General features: G+C 34.8%; 1 protein-coding gene across 1 annotated transcript in view; it reads right to left on the bottom strand.

Moving 5' to 3' along the window:
• Positions 1 to 17,977, bottom strand: part of VPS50 (VPS50 subunit of EARP/GARPII complex) — a 73,919-nt gene that overhangs the window by 15,045 nt on the left and 40,897 nt on the right. Inside the window, exons 19-22 of the mRNA XM_056484087.1 lie at positions 14,134 to 14,252; positions 12,568 to 12,674; positions 7,604 to 7,725; positions 4,315 to 4,395 (exon numbers count right to left, since the gene is read on the bottom strand). Coding sequence (XP_056340062.1) covers positions 4,315 to 4,395; positions 7,604 to 7,725; positions 12,568 to 12,674; positions 14,134 to 14,252 — 429 coding nt within the window. The remainder of the gene's footprint in view (positions 1 to 4,314; positions 4,396 to 7,603; positions 7,726 to 12,567; positions 12,675 to 14,133; positions 14,253 to 17,977) is intronic.

The raw sequence follows: 17,977 nt of genomic DNA on the forward strand, positions 1-17,977 counted from the left end.
GATTCCAAGAGTGTGGATCCTCCACGCTCTTTGTCACAAAACAAGCATGTCCCAAACCTCCATTGGGTCACTCCCATTGACTTCAGTAAAAGAGCTCAATAAAGTTTGCACTGAAACTTCTGGGATCTCTGCACTTCTTTTATTTCTTGATGTCCAAAGTTAAATTGGCAGACTTTTTGCATTAAAAAATTACAAGAAATTGGAAGGTTTATTTACTATCTTGTCTCAACCAATGCAACAATGCCTCTATGTGGAATCACTGTGTGCTGACAGATAACTGAGAAAACAAGTCATTAACCATGCCCTAAAAAAACAGATGTCAAATGAAACTCCACAGAAAAGCACATGCACAGGCAGCATTAGAACCTGAACCACTACCTTGCAAAAAACCATGTAAGTTGGTCTGGTCTCCTTATACACATTTTTACTGCAGCACTTTCTTAAACAAAGTAATTTTCTCAGGGAGAGCTGCTCTGTTCCCAGGTGCTCAGCTGTGACTCTGTGGACACCTGCACTCATCTGGAAACAGCCCATTTTCAGTGCCCAGCCAGAAGAGTCTGAAGTGACAAAAATGAGATCCCCCAGAGACTGCATAAAGAGAGACCAAGCAAATGCCAGAACCCAGAAAATATATTCAATTAAATAAGCTAAAAAACTTCAGTAAATTATTCCAGTCTACTTTGTAATACAGTCAAGTAAACAAAGAAAAGCTGCATGAAGAACTCTAAATGAATAATGTGAGGAAAGAAAACACCTGCAGAAGTCCTAGCATAATGTCAAAGTGCTCGTCATGTCAGAACTTTGTATACACAGAGTTCTCTTCCCTTGACAAGCAATTCATACAACACCTTAAAAATTGTCATTATGTACACTTAGAAATATCTTTTAAAGAGAGGAAAGAGAAAATCCAGAAACTGTGTTTTCTTCTTTTTTCTTCAGGTTTGCTTTTTTTTCCTTTTAAGTACCAGGAGACCAAGCATGGATTAGAAACTTTGCACAAGGTATCTTCAGCCAAATAAAACCTCACCAAGAATCACAGCTATCATTTCACTGAGGACCTTAGCTATGCCCTTTAGGAGCTACATCCTGTGCTAGGCACCACCATGTCAGGCAAACAACTCCACAGCCAAGACTCTCCAGAGCTTTCCACCAGTATTTTGCCAACCACAGGTAACAGTCCAGACTATGAAATGCAGGCTGTGATGGGAAATTTTAAGTAAAACCAAACTATTTGTTTCCAGCACTGGGATTAATGTAACTGAATTGTACCATTCCACAGGATAAAAGAGTCAAAGCTAAAATGGGATGGGAAGTCAGACATGAAGACAAAAATTATTCCTACCAATCTTTATCTTATTTGAACATCTGAATAATCTATGTTTTCCATCTCTGCACCATCAGTCTCTAACCTGACTCTGCCAAAAGACACATACTTTCTAGGGAAGGAGTCCAAAAGCCTAAGTAAAGACAGATTCTAAAATACATTGACCTATACTCATTTATATCAGTAATTCCTTCCATCTACTCTTCTATGCATTGCATTGCAATGCTCAGATACTTTACTACAGTGATTTATTTTCTACTGCTATAAGTAACTTTAAGAAACCTCTTTCTAAATTTCAGTTTTGCTTGAGCAAATGTCTTTGTAATGAATTATTTATGAGTATTCAATGGTTATTTGCCCCCCAAATCTCTTTTTGCAGCAATATCACTCAAAGCAGCTATTTATATACACGGGATATTCATAAACAAGATCTAGGCAAGGCAGTATCACGATTACATTTTGTGAAAATAAGGAAGCTGCTTAAAAACAGAAAAAGCCAGGAATCAGAAGTATTTTCCTTCCAAAGCACTAATTATTCCTACCAAAGCACACAACAAACTGATTGATGCCTTGTACCTAGGAGCTTAAAGCTGTCAGTGAACTCATATGGACATCATTACTGGGTAAAAACACATTCCTGTTGGAAATTACAAACACAAGGACATAATGTGTGTAGGTACTTCTACATACTGACTTGGAAACTGTCAGTGAGAAGATACAAGCAATTCAAAAAAGGGGCTTGTTTTGATGTATTTAGCCTAATATAAACCACATATAAGTGAGGCTGAAAGAACAGCACTTCTTCATCCCCTTTTCAGTCTTCTCTTTCTGTGCTTTCTTTTTAATACAATCTGCTTATATGAATGAGTAGAGTACTTTTGGAGGATCCAGAAGTTATTATTGAATTATTAATTCTGAAGCTGCTGCATAGAAAAACAGAAAATACCAGAATTCTGCACAAAGCTGGAGGGAGTGGCCACTCAATCCTCCAATTATTACTCTAACTCCCAACAATAAATTTGAGTAAAGAGGCCTTCACCTACTGATATTACAAAAAAAGGAATTGAAAAATTCCAAGAGGAAAGCTAGAAATGAGCCAGTCTAAATTACTGGAGAGTCTTGATACAGATCATGTAGTTCAACCTTCCACAGATTGTGAAATTATTCTGATCTACATGCAAGTCTGGCTGAGTTTTGGTAACTGACTCAGAATTGTCAGATTCAGACTATCTTTATGGAAATAAAATATTGATGCTGCCATCAGGAACTAAAATGTGACAGAAATGAAGCCCTTAATAAAGTCACCATGGATAGAAGACAAGGTAACAATCTTAAAATCCCAACAGGCCATGGGACTGAATGCCACAACACAAAAATGAATTCTTTCAGAAAGCAATTTACAAAAATTTAAAATAAGATAGAAGAATCCCTTGAGTAATTCAGAACCATCTATACAATCTCAAGAAACACCCTTTTTATGACACAATGAAAATTAACCTTGACTTTCACAAACTCTTAAAAATAAGCAAACAACAAACAAAAATACCCAGAATACTTTTACTTCCTCATAAATCAAAAAGTGAAAAATTTACAGTATAAGATTGGTGTAAGTTCATAAGATATTAATAAACCTCATGGAATGTCTATAAGTTAATAGCAGTTAGCTAAGATTTCTTTCCTCTTTCAAATCTTACTCTGAACATAGCTATTAATTTCAATTGGCAATAACATTATCTGTTACAGCACTATTAATGACTGAGGAAGAAAACAAACAGCTGTTATTTTTCCATTTCACTCCTGGAAATTTATTTTTTTTAATTATTTTAACAGCTAAAAAATGAAGTCTGTAAAGTACTGTCAGGAATCATCACTACAGCAAAATTTTAAAAATTAATTCCATAACTTGCCATTTTTCCATAATCATTAACTGATTCATTTGCAAGTAATTCCTAGAATGAATTTTTCTTTGTGCATACACTGCCTTTGAAAAGAATATCAAGAAGCCCTTTTCTCTTTTACAGAGGCCCAGGGTTATTAGTTATCTTATGCTCCCTCTACTGACTGTATCAGAAATGGCCCCCAAGACTTTAAGATGCTTCTCTGAGAGAACAGTTTAGGATTAGATATAATGCTTCAAGGAATTAAAAAAGTATATTTCTGTTGAGTGTCAAATCCTTGTGCAAGTCAGAGTGGAACATCTTTCTCAGATAGAAGCTTCAGAAAATAAAACCTTCCTGTAGCATCCATGGTATTAACTATTACACAAGCCATTTATGATACCCTGACGAAATTTCTTCACAATGTTCCAAGGGTTTTATATTTAGGTGGAATATGAGAACTTCAAACTTCCATTTCTGGTGTAGTTTTTAGCAATATTTCTTTATAAACTCTGCTGTTCAGTTGAATCCACAAAAATTACCTACAGTTTTCTTTACCATTCTCCTGTGCAGGACAGTAATCTACTGCCAGTGTGACATGAGCACCATATTTACTTCTCACACTTTGAAAATAAATCACAAAATTACCAATGGGATATAATAAAAAAAAAATACTTCAGGGAGAGTTCCCCAAAATTAAGGAAGGCCTTAGTATACAACCTCTATTATCTGGAAAGGTGAATAATCTTCAGGATAGCTTACTATTTCACTATTCTTTTACTAAAGAAAAATGAGTCATCTATTTCTTTTTATAAAATGTCTGTTTTAAGGATATTACTAAATGTCTCTCTTTATTACATGAACCATAATAGAAGATTCAAATACAGAATTTCACTGTTACATCTCACAAAATCTGTTTAATTCATTTTGCTGTACATTAGAAACAAGTGATTTCATACAATAATCACCTCTACATCATGAAACTAAGCCTTTGTTATGAGACACTGAATGTGAAAAGAGAAAAAAAATCAAAAAGCCATGATGAAATATAATTTCTGAATGCCCCACACAGACCTGTATCCCATTGAGCATGAACAAACTCCAGGTACTCACCAGGTCAATCAGACTCTCCTGGATTCTGTTCAGTGTGGTGCGCAATCTGCTGCTACTGAGGCCCAGTCCTGTTGATTCAAACTGCAAGAAACACATTCTACTTAAGTTGGGAAAGGAAATCTCATTGGTTTAAACTTGAAAGTTATACAGCAAAACTTGAGCTGGCAAAGACTATCTACAACTTACTTAAAACTTTAGCACAGAATCACAACCATACAGAATAAAAAGAAAATCAATAGAGGTCACAGCACTCAACACTGCACTGGTGTGAAGAATGACCTAAGAATCTTTCATGAAGTTGACAGTGTACCATTCATACCAATAAAACATCCAGCATCTTTTACTGCTATAATTCTATATTTGACTGCAGCACTCTAGATTTTCTGATTTGGGTGATGAGCCCAGAATGGTGTCCCACAACACCACCTCCTTGCCCTGCATCCATACCACACCCAAGTCAAATGGTTTTCACTCCTCTTTCTAGCAATAAAATATCTTGTCATTATCAAATATGTATCTTGCATATGCAAAAATCATAACCACTGATCTTTATAAACAGTAATTTTTACTTAATGCCTACAAAGATCTACCTCAGAAATGTGCCATCTTCATGTTCATGGCTCAGGAGTGTATGGGGCAGATGCTCAGCTGGGATATATAGTTATATATATATATATATACACATACATACCTATGCCATATATATGCATTTATTTAATAAATATATATATACACACACATATATATAGCTACACTAATTTCCTGCTAAGTGCAATGGATTATACCAGCTGAGTGTCTGATTTGACATGCAAAATTATTGCAACTTCTTATCTTCTACTGTTAATAAAAAACCCCAGGCAAACTAACACAACAAAGAAAGTGGAAATGGGACATGTAAGAAACACACATTTAAGTCAACAACGTGGAAGGATTGGAATACAGTTCTGGTATGTGATTCACACCAAAGGGCAATTTGCTGAACAATATTTAGGGCACTTTTGTACACTGCACTATTAGACTTCCTTTCAGTGGGCTGAATCAGGGAAGGAAGTACTTTTGTTTATGTGACCTCCTCCCCCCTCTTTTTGAATACTGACAGGTATAATTTAGGTCCCCATTTACTGCATCTAAAGTTTCTGATTCAAAATGACCATCTGCCCAAATCCCTCTATATATTAATGAAAATTTACATCTGAGTAGAATTCCCACTGGAAGTACACTCTGATGAAATCTAAAATCTGATCTAGGAAACATGTCCATAAGAACAGAATCTCATGGCTTCATCATGAACACTTCACTCATCAGTACATCTGAATCACTCCATACAAATTTTCAATATTTCTATTTGAGGAACTACAGATTTTTAAATTCCATAAACTGATGACACAGTAAGGTTAGTAAGCAGAGCATTAAACAATTTGCAGAATAATTCTTTTCATCTTATCACTAACCTCTTATAGTAATTACCTCTTATAATAACTTCCTATAGTTATTTTTAAAAACGTTTACAAATTAGTGCAATGTCCTGTAAATTAAAAAGCTCACCTCAATTTGTTTCTGCTAAGGAAAATTATTTTGTGGCATGTTCATTAACGCCTTAAATTTTAGTGAGTAGATGTTAAATACAGCCAATCATTTTAATTTTTCCTTGCTCTATAATTTGAGATAAGCCAGGCTTAATTTGCATCCCACAAATAAAAGAAGTTTTGAAAGCAATTCTGGCTACAACAGCATTTCATTTTTGGCAGTGGAAAAAGACAAATGCCAATTACAGAGGTAATGGTTCAAACAAGGTCTAGAAAGAGCAATGACAGCATCATGAACCGACATAGAAGTCAACATATATAGTTTAAATTCCTGGTTTTCACTGAGCTGGCAATGAACTCTGTACAACCAATCACTCTCTTCATGAGTGTACTAACTCACATATACAAATTAACCTCAACAATTATTCAAAAATAATTTTAAACACTTAGGGAAGTTATACCAGCATACTCTAAGAATCCCATTTGACATTATTTTTTGAATAAAATTAAAACAGGAACTCTCTGAGTGGTCTAAATCACATACCATCACCCATCTCTAATTTCCAAAGGTTTAGAAACACTATAGGGAGTAAGGACATTTAAGCAGCATTACAAGAGGATTTATTACAATCATAAACCCTTGTAAGCACTGTTTCCCACAGAAAACAATCTGTCAAAACAAATACTAGGCACACTACAAAAACATCACAATTTTACCACCCATCTGCTATCACATTTACCTGCCTAGCACTGTGCTGTTCTCTGTTAGAAGCACAGAGTGAGGAAGCTGGTGTTGGCTTTAGAAACACAAAACAGGAGGTGCAAAAAAATAACAATAAATCCAACACAATGTGAATACCAGAGTAACTAAGCCAACAGAAATCAATTATTTTAACAAAACAAACCAAAAAGCCCCAAACAAAACCACAAACAAACAAAAAAACAAAAAACCCAACAAAAAGAAATCCTCCACCCATCTTGTAAATACAAATTGCAAATACATTTGTCCTGCCAAACAGAACAGTTCAAAACCTTTTAGAACATATGTTGAGTTTGAAAATTCATTACAATTTGCCAACCCATGATGATGGATTTGGAACCCCTCGATATTGTTACTTGTGGAGCAACTTAGGGGCCAAGATAGGAGAAGGTTGTTTCACATGCAGCTATTAAGACAATTCTATTGAAAGCTGATCTATTATGTAAAGACATTGCCAACAAGCATTTTTTCAACTACAAGATCACTCAAAAAAACATTGTTTTCATTAATGCAAGTAGTTTGACAGAAGAATTGTAGATATGAAAAAGTGTCTTTCAAACTTCTTAAATTTGAGTTACTACTTAACTTCCATGGCCCCCTTTTCCTCTACTTGCTATTCTTATGCAAACCAGAGAAACACATATAGAAAAATTCAATCACCTTTTACTGTCTAGGCTCAAACTACCCTCCTTTTGCAGGCTCCTTTGCTACCCACTTTCTACCTACTTCTAGGTATTTCACATTGCCTTTCCTCCTTTTCAATGGTGCAGCAAAAAAGAATAGAAAATCTCTCTATTCAAAACATAATATGATTAATGTCTCACTGACAATAATGCTCCCAGTATTTCCTTTATTGCTGATCTAATCAGCCTCAAATCCATTCTGTTGCTGATAATTTTTCTGGGAATTACATTTTAAGTAGCATTTTAAGCAAAGAGATCTCATCTGTATTTTCATTCTCTGTGTACAGTAATACTTGATAATGAAAAATGCTTCTACCTACCATGTCATTTCGGCCAAAAAACGTATAGACTGCATACAGATAGTAATCAAAGAGCTGGGACATGAAGTGGATCACATCAAATGCAATAGGTTTCAGAATATTCATCATCTGCATGTATTTCCCTTAAAAATTAAATACAGAAGATCAGTTTCCTCAGAACAAAGTGCTACAAAGACAGTTTAGACAAAGTCAAAGCCAGCTTTACCAAGGGTATTATGTAGCCTCCAACGTTTATTAACAACAACTTAATAATAGTTTACAGGTTGGAAAGGTTTAAAAACAAAGCTAAAATGATGGCCTAAGACACCACAATTGTTTCAAGACTTCTCAAAATGTAGATGTTAATCCATATCAAAATGTCTTCAACCGTTCTTGGCCTTCTGGTACCAAATTCAAAACACTCAACTCTCTGGATCCTCTACAAGTTTCAGCTTCATTTAGCTAAAAAATAATAATCTGCTAAAGTAGTCTCTGGAAAATGCTATATAGATCCACTGAAGATTTTATGCATTAGTGTGTTTATATATATATATGGATATTTTTCAAGCAATAGAAAAACACAGTATAAAAATGATATGCCCAAGATTGGATTTTACTCAACAAGTCTAGGAATTCTATGCTTCACATCAGTGATACAGCATTTTCTGCTCTCCTTCCTCTCTATCCTGTGATAAGAATCTCAAGTAGTTTTAAGTTTGAAATGTTTCTAGGGGGACAGACTATGAGTAAAGGAGGATGTCAGTACCCTGGCACATCCAGAGAGAAGAATAATTCCTTCTCTTCCTTCCTATTCTCTACTGTAACATATTGGACTTGGGAATTTTTATTTTTTTTAATAATAAAAAACCCCAGCCTCTGGAATTTCATCTATATGTTTTCTGAATCAAACTGATCATAGGATAGGGAGTCCAAAAGGAATTTTTCCCTACAGTCCTAGTTCACAGGGCTTACAGTTTTCAGTTATTTTTGTTTTCCAGAAGGACATGGCTCTTCATTGGATCATAAAAGAAGCACACTTAATGAAAACCCTGATATTGCAGAGATCCCACATTTCCTACTGGCTACCTCAAAAATGACATCCTTCTTGCCCTTTTGTTGTTTTAAAAACATAACATATAACAAACTTTTGGTTATTACATTAAGAGACAGACAGCAATTTTTAAACCAAAACACAAATGCAGCATGCAGGATACAGCATTTCACAAACTGTCATATTCCAGACAGGTTTAGATGTGATAGGTTAGAAAAATTACAGGAAGGTGCTAAAACAATTTACTTTCCCTGCAGTCAACAACATTCATCTTCAAGTTAATACTGTGCCCAGAAAAGTAATTTAACTAATAGACAGAGAAAGTATTGGTTTAATCAGAGAAACTGGATAACAAAGAAACAAAGCTAGCTTTTAATAATGGAGGAGTTATTTGAGTTTTTCAAGCAAGTAATTGTGTAGGTCAGCAAAGACAACAACATTGAAAAATCCATGATACAGCTACATACAAAGTGCTAGAGCACTAGAGTAAGAACCAAGCAATAGCCTGACATTGCTACCTTCCAGGTTTCTATCTAACTTAGACTCCTTATTGAAAACTATGTGACTATACCCCTGTTTGCTAATATACACAAGCATATGTTTTGTTATTTTTAGAGATTTACACAGGTTGTATTAATTAATATTTGTCAGTTTAGCCCATTTGTTAACTCTTTATTATTTAATTATTAATGTTTTGACCCAGAGCATTGAACTAACTGAAAAGTGGACTTAAAAAATTCTATTTGTCTTCTAAAAGGGAAAAATCAAATGCACAGTCCAACATGGAAGTTTTTGGATATTTGTGAAAGGATGGTACTGGTACTCTAATGAATGCAAGTGTCACCTTCATCCACACTATCTGAATATTCTGTATTGGACAGGCTGACTTTTTCCACTTACTCTATGATAAACAAATTTTTAAATTCACCTGCAACTCAAACACAATATGAGTGATGAGTCACATCCTGGACAGTTAAAACTTCCAAGTATCTGGCAGCTGGCATGAATATTGAAGGTAATCTCTTGGGCTTTTCCAAAGGGCTGTGCACTGTACACTGCCCAAGTACTGTCCCTATAAAACTCTCCCAGTGCCAAGAACATTTCTCTATTACTGCATCACTCAGCATCTTGACACAACAAGTGTTCCAAGAACATTGCCTTCTCATTGCTCTCTCTAACAGGACACTGATTTTTAATGTCTACACATTATTACCTACTCACACTGAAGTTACTGTTTTGGGTTAAAATGGGATATATTAGAACATTTCCAAATAGCACAAACACAGTCCAAAGCCATATCAAAACAGAAACTTCCAGAACTACTTGAAAACAACACTTAAAGTTTCAGCAGCTGAAAGTAGCTTGAATTTCTAGAGGTTGTAGATAGTTTAAATTGCTGAAAATTTGCCAGTTTTCTTTAGAAGTACTGCTTGCAGAACTCTGCTGTCCTTAAGGACAGCAATTAGAGAGCATTCTTTTTCAGACTAATCTATACAAAACTGATGTGCCTCACAAATCAGCACAGACTGCTTTGAAGCTAGTACGGAAATGACAGAAACAGAAATATGGAGGCAAAATTGAGGTAAATCATGGATCTAAAAGAAGTAAACTGTACCAGACTAAGGTACATGGTTTTCTATACAAAAGATACAGTATATTTCATCTGTCTGGGATTTGGTGGAAGTATTAAATTAACAGCATTGCACAGTAAATAAATGAGGCTAGATTGTATTCAAAAGGGAAGTAACTAAAAAAGCTACTGGTGGAGTCGCCAGCAACCAGCCTTAATCTCTTTAATCTCTTAATCTCTTTAACATTTTCATGAATTACTCTGGCACAAAAATAAAAGTGATAACAGAAAAAAATATTAAAGTGGCACCACCAAAATAGAAAAGCACTAATATAATGCACAGGAGTACTTGATGATTGTTGTAATAAGAATTGGATGCAATTCACAGCACAAATTGTAAATCCATACATTTAGGGGACAATTAATTAAAAAACATGTCTCTTTCTACTATAAGCTAGCAGCTTATCTCTTGGAAAAAACTGGGAAAGTGAAGGATCTGCTGGCTGTACAAGGTCATTACACACTGCCAGTACAAGGAAGCTGTAAGAAATCATAAGAGGTGCAAAATGGAAGGAACTTAGGACCATGAGGCAATGATATAAGGATTAGACAATGCAGGAAGAGCTCGTCCAAATTATACATGACTTCAGTACGATTACAACAAAAGCAGAAAATTTAAGTTTCTGGTGGATAAATACAGAGAACACTAGAAATATTGGCACATTGTTTAGCAGATCAAAGGTTGAGAAGAAATAGGACTGTTTCCTGTAAAAACAGCAGAGCAGTGCACATTAAAAAACAAAATTATCTGTTAAACCTCAGAACTTCTTTCTGCCATAAGATCAAGTCAGCAGAAAATAGGAGGATAATTTCTTTTTTATTCTATAGGCTGACAAGGCTTCTGAAATAGAATTACTATTAGAATGAGCGGTGGGAACAGAAGTATTTCTAAGCTGGAGCTCAAAACAAGCATATTTACAGGAATATTTACAGGCTGTATTCATTACCAAAACAACATAAAACACCCCAAACAGTAGAAAATTTGAAAAATTGTAATTCCAGAAAGAGAACAAAGCATATATATAAGCTTTTAAAATAATATTTAATTTTGGGGTTATGAACACAAGCCACAAATAGGACTCCTTATGTAAAACTGCAAAACCAGACCTACTGCTTCACCTACTGGTATATTGTTTTATGGCAGGGACAGAGGATGGAGTTTCCATGAAAGTGCCATGGGTGGCTTTTAGATTCAATCCTCAATTTTCCTCAATATCTCTCCAACCTAAGCCGCAGATCAATTACAGAAAAGTCACAAGAAAATGAACTCTTATTTCAGGTTTATATGGTAAATGCTCAAGGAAAAAAAAAAGGTTTTAGCAAACACGCAAAAAAAATTTTAAAAAATTAAATCCTGATTTTCATGTTGCCCTAAATGACAGCAAAAGGTGCTAACCAGGTGTTAGCTTTTTTAAAAGGGCTTACTCTGAAGTGCAACAATCATTTTCAAACTTTGAAGGCAAACCTCATTAATGCAACACATACAGAATTCCTCTCTCTTCTGCCTACTCAAGATAAATTTAGGCAGTTATTAACCCTTCTCTATAAATAAAACAGAAGTCAGTAGCAGAAAATTGCTATCATACAATTATCTGGATCATTACAACAGAAGGTGTGATCACAAAAAAATCACATCTAGAATTGGAGGCAGTGTTTGCATAGAAAAGTTGGGCAAGAAAAGACCTCAAGAAGTGGCCTCATGCAACCTCCAGCTCAGAGCAGCTTTAAAGACATGAGGCTGCTCAGCAGGTCTTGATCTCCAGGGACAGAGGTTCCCTTAACTCCCTAGGGATTACTAGGATGTATGAGAGAGCTCTTTTCTTCCAGTTGATTACTAGATTACTACTTTTATGCAGTAAAACCAGTTATTCTGAGCACGAGAATTTAAATAATGGAATGGAAATAAAACCCCTAGTCTTAAAGTTCTTACTTTTGCAACTATTCTACTTTAAAATAAATCATTTCATAGAATGCATCAGCAACACAGAGCATCAATCTTTTTGCTTGCTACCTCCACTCTTCTAACACATTCAATATCTCAGACAAATAAACTACCATTATAGTGCATGCAGATTAATTTTCCAGGTAAAAATAACTCACAAGATATAAGCAAATTTGTCTGTTTAATTAAAGAATTTGTTTAGTACTTTATTTCTATTTTATTAATATTTTCAAAGAGTAGAAATAGAGCCCAAGTGGGTATATTTTTCAGGGCCTTAAATATCACTTAACGTATTTGTTATAATCCATAAGGCTGCACAAAAATCAAAAACAATTATAAAAAACTACAATTATTGTACTTACCAACAAGCCTTATTACATTCAGTGTAGTGTTGGTTAGAATAGGTGCATTCACTTTATTGAGGTTATAATCTGATCTCTTTCTGCTCCTCAGAGTTTCTCGAGAAACACTTGAAATAAAACAAAACAAAATACAGCAAATATGAAAACATTCAGAGACATATAAATGAAATTTAGTGGAAAATATACTATTCCTCCTTCCTTCTTTCACAGGACAGTATGTCTTCCAGTGCAGAATTTTATTTATACCAAAGTACAGCTGGGTTAGTTGTGATATTTAAGAAAGAAGACAGATCTAATTTACATAGAATTGTGCTAGAGAAAGGAATTTTTTACTTTTATTCTAATGCTGGAATTCTGCAGGCCTCTGTCTTGTCATTTTAATCACTCTGACTCAAATTCATTAATTCATCAATTCATAATTCATAATTCATTAAGAGAATAAAAACAAGTTACAACAATACAGAGGCAGAGTAGTCAGCCATAGCTGAAAGTTACTGCCTAGAAATAGAACCAATTTTGAGGAAGATGAAACTAAAAAAGTCATTAAATTTTTCATAAATTTTAGTCCTGAAAGATGAAGGAAGTTGGACTCAATGATATTTATCCAACTAGACACATTTTAATTTTCGCTAAGAGAAACCCTCTGCCAGCTGCTACACCTCAAAACTATATCCTTTCAAAATTTCAATTTTACAGCACAAATCTAGAAACTCTTGTTTGTTCCAATTAAGGAATTTTTAACTATATCTCAGCCACTTCTTTGAAAAGAGGCAGTTTACATGATGTGCCTTATAGAAAGAATCATGCTAACAATATTTTATCCTAAAGAGTTACCATGTAACTACTCCTCTACTCTGCTTTGATTCAAGTGATGGCATTCTAGTTGCTCTGTAAACTCTACATAAAAAATGCTGTCTGTTTCACAAAGTCTGAATGTACATCTAAGTTGTACAGTGTCCTAGACAGAAGCTTGTTTACAGATCCTTTTAAAGGATACAAAGTTGGCTTTCTTATACGCATATATATCAATAAAATACTTTTTATATACATCAAAATAAAATATGTATATTCATTTTTATATATCAATGTGTGTATTACAGAAAAAGAGAACTTAAAATTCAAAAGTACTGTCTTCAAGCTATGGAAGAATCTAATTTTTTTCTTAACCTGTAGTAGTTTACTGTAATGCAGAAGCAGAAACCCAAAACTCAAAGCATTTGTCTGCAAACAACTGCTTTTGACACAACAGAAATTACACATATACACAACAGCTTCTACAGAAGGACCTTCAATTCATATCTTGTCCTTAGTAAGCACTTTTCCACTGCCTGCTTCAGAGAGCCTTTATCTGCTTTCAGAATTTTCCTTTCTTCATGTTTTGTCTGCAATAATGATGAGCAGTTTAATGTTCCTCCCCATTCTGGAGATCTAAGCCTTCTAATTGTGTAGGCAGCATAATGTTTATTTGACTATTATTCTACTGTTGTAGATTATAGAAACTGAACTAATTAGAATACTGAGATGAAAAGCATGTGAATTACACCAAGGACACACACACCTACTTACCTTTTTATTGGGGCATCTCCTGTCTGCTCATCCACATAATCTCTTTTCAACTCTTCAGGAACATCACTGTCACTATCATACTCTTGATAAGCACTTTTTTCTTGTTCATCTGACTCATACTGTTAAAAAAAAAAAAGAAAATAACAAATTGATTACCATTAGTTTTTTATAATATTGTCATTCATTTAATGTTGCACTTTGGTCATTTTTTGACTTTTACCCTGACTGAGATACAAATAACTTTGCTGGTTGAAAGGCTGCTGACAATGTTCTCTAAATATGCAGCAGGAAAATTATATTATGTTGATTGAGTAAATATTTGCATAATTCTATTTCAGCTATCAATAATTTTTGTTGCTTTCTAGCTGATGTATAAAGTACCCACATATTTGAGTTTTATTATTTGCTTTATAGTTTGGAAAAAAAAAAAAATAGTAATAAATCCTCAAAATTCAACCATACAGTGGCAGTAAAAAAAACAATAATCCTGGCACTGCATAATACTTAATTATTATTGCATGAAGAACTAAACTATTGCTTCACAAAAATACTTGTTTATATTGTACAGATTTAATTAAGAAAAGAACCCAATAACAACAAAATAACTTGCAGTTAGGCAGAATGCACCTGCATTTGAAGAGAGACTTGAAGAGAAACTTTTCCTTAATCCATACATTGCTTTGAAACCACTTTATACACACAGTCAATAGTGACACAGATAACAAACTCTGGTTCCAGGATCCTTAAGAAATGGCAGCCAAAACACACTAGGATGTGTTTTTTCAGTCATGCATGCCCTGGCCCCAAGTTGCTGAGAGTTTTAAAGGCTAGCACTATGAAAGCACTGTGTTATAAAAGCAAGAACCCCACAGAACAAAAAATTCAAAACAGAAACAGCTCAGGTGGAAAAAAAAGAATGTAGTAAGAAATATTCAAAAGAAATGTTCAGACCATTAGTATTCCCAGGCAAAATATCTGCCTCATGAACATTTTAGACAAAGGAAAGTTTTAAAGAAAGCAGCTCAGTTTATTTCAAAAACAAGCTGAGGTCAGCCTTGACTAAGGACAAAAGGAACCACAGTTTAACTAATTGGCTGGAACATTAGCACAGAGAATTACCACCATTTATTACACTTATCATGCATTAATATATAATAATTCAATTAAAATCCAGTGAAAGAAAAACAGTAAATTGACTACAAACTGTTAACCACAATTCATATTGATGTAAGAATCTGTCAGTTGACATTAATTGTCTTAACATCATTGAATAAGAGGGATTTTGATTTTTCTTTTTAACATGGAAAATTACTTTATTAAGTCTCCTCAATCTAATGCTATTAATGATCTGGAACTGCTATTTATGAGACAAATGCATTTGTATTTTAAAGTATGCATTAACTCACAACTATTAAATAGTGACCTCAATCTGAAGAGACCTTATAAATCCATTTTGAATATGCACAGTCTGCAGTAAAATTTTAAAGTGGCAACATGAATTCACACATCTTGTAGCAATAATCAGTTACAAGTGTTTAGGCAATCCATCCAAAACAACCCACAGGCAGCTGTAAAATTCATCAAAGTTGGAGAATGTTACAATACTGCAAGTTAACTGTATCACAACAGAGACATTTTAAGAAGTTACAGAAAAAGGACCTAAAGCATCTCACTGAAGCTCCAGATACTGAGCTGAGGTGATTTGGTCCAGGGACTCCATTCTGCAACAACTAAGCACTTTAAAAGACTTTAAAATTCTCAAAAGAAATACTGACAGTTCTTCCCATCCTACAGACAAGCTGGCAAATAAATCAACTATTTATGTTCTTATTATGCTTCTTCCTTCTACATTTGGCAACATTCCTGGAAACAAAACTTTGCAAACTCCATCTGGAATAATTCCAATTTTCAGTGCCAAAATGTGCCTCCACTTTAACTGGTCAGTCAAGACAATGAAACACAAAACCTCAGTAAAAACTTTAACCTGCATTGTCTAAGCAGGTTATATTTCTATGTAAAGAATAACAAAATAGGTGTACCTTCTACTTTTTAAACAGGAGATCTTTCAGCACTATGAAACAGACTGAAGGCTGAAACATTAAAGGTTTATGGCTCAAGCAATCAGCAATTTGCAAGAGCAGCAGGTGCTCTGCTGAGGCCAGGTTTGCACAAACCAACTGTGTGCTGGCAGAACCTCTGTTCTCCTTATGACAGGGGATGACCATGAAAAACCAGCCTTTGTTTAGCAACAAGCCATGTTCTGACCCAGATAAGGAAAAAAGGTCGACAATAAACAGACTCTGTGAGACAGGATAATGCTTTTTATCATGCCAATGTCCTTCCTATGAGGAGTTATCACATAAGCCTTAAGGTATTCACCCATTCTGATAATGCATAAGTGGCTCAGCTAAGCCAGGTCAAACAGTCAAGTTATTTAGAAGGGGCACAAACCATCAAAGACCCCCAAAATGCCCCAAGACTCATTTCTGCAGCCTTCCATCAGAGGATTGCACGTGATCCACAGAGCTGCAGCAAACAAACAGAAACACCTCTCCAGGGGAGGTACCTGACTGTTCCCCCCTGAATATGAATATCTATTAATCCAGGGAACTTTGATATTTGGTGGTTTTCTCTCAGCCCCAACAGATCAAGACTGTGGCCATCACTTTGACCAATGGACAATGAAATTGCAAAAACCAAGTCCTGGTTGGATCCACAAGTAGTGTTATCTTTCTATCTACTATCTACTCTTACCCCTTCCTTCTTTTTTTCTTTGTATATTTTCTTAAGTTATATCTTGATACTTCTATATTGCTATATTACTACAGATATAGTAATTACATGCTATATAAAACAGCTGCTATACATCTCATTTCCACTTTAACCAAACTGTTCTAAAATAAACCTGCCATTTATATGTATATATAAACACCAATCATTCAGTGTTTTTTCACTCTAATCCATCCCAAAGGATCTATTAACAAGAACCTCAGTGACCCTGCCTCTGAGACAGCAATGCAGAAAAGAGACTAAAAATGTCAAAATGGAAAGTAGGATGGTCATGTGCAGAGTATAGTCACTTCAGTCATAAAATACCTTCATTCCAAAACCAGCCCTGGGAGATGTCCTGTACACCTCCTGACAAGTTAATTAATCTGTACTGTGCCTCCATTCAGAGAAACATATTTCTGTCTGTTTTACACTTATGTTTTGTAACTTATGCAGGTTTCAGAGTGCCAATACAACCTGCAGGACTACTACTTTTCATGAGCCTGCAGTGTCTGTGCCAGAGGTCCCTTTGAACAGGCATTAGTGTGACACTTCATGCTGGCAAAAGCCAACAAAAGAGTGGCTCCAACATGTTCATCAGTATTTGCTACCCAGTTTTTCATCAAATGATTTCATGATTGCAAAAGCAAAAGCTTAGCACAGAGTAAGACAATGTATTTTAAATTTTTCTTCAAGCTAAGAAAACAGATTCTGAAGGGTAAAACATTAGAAATTGAAAGATCAAAGAAGGTCTATCCTAACTTGTTTGCAGAGTTTTCATATCTCATACAAATGTGCAGAGAGAAATCAAAATATCCCAGCATATCCATAGCCAAGGAATGAAGACAATTCTAGCCTTCTAAAAGTGTAAGTATGCTGCTTACAAGTCCCTGAACAAAAAATATGGGAATAATGTAGGTTCTTGTTCACTAGCAGCAACCTGCAAGGTATCAGAGGAGTTTGAAATCACTAACCAGCAATTATTCTTTTTTGTTCTTGATATGTTATCCAGTCTCAGTAGCACAAGTTAAGGCCAAGAAAACATCACACATCAAAGGGATAAATAACAAAAGCA

This window comes from Oenanthe melanoleuca, chromosome 2 (genome assembly GCF_029582105.1).
Source record: "Oenanthe melanoleuca isolate GR-GAL-2019-014 chromosome 2, OMel1.0, whole genome shotgun sequence".
Lineage (NCBI taxonomy): Eukaryota > Metazoa > Chordata > Aves > Passeriformes > Muscicapidae > Oenanthe > Oenanthe melanoleuca.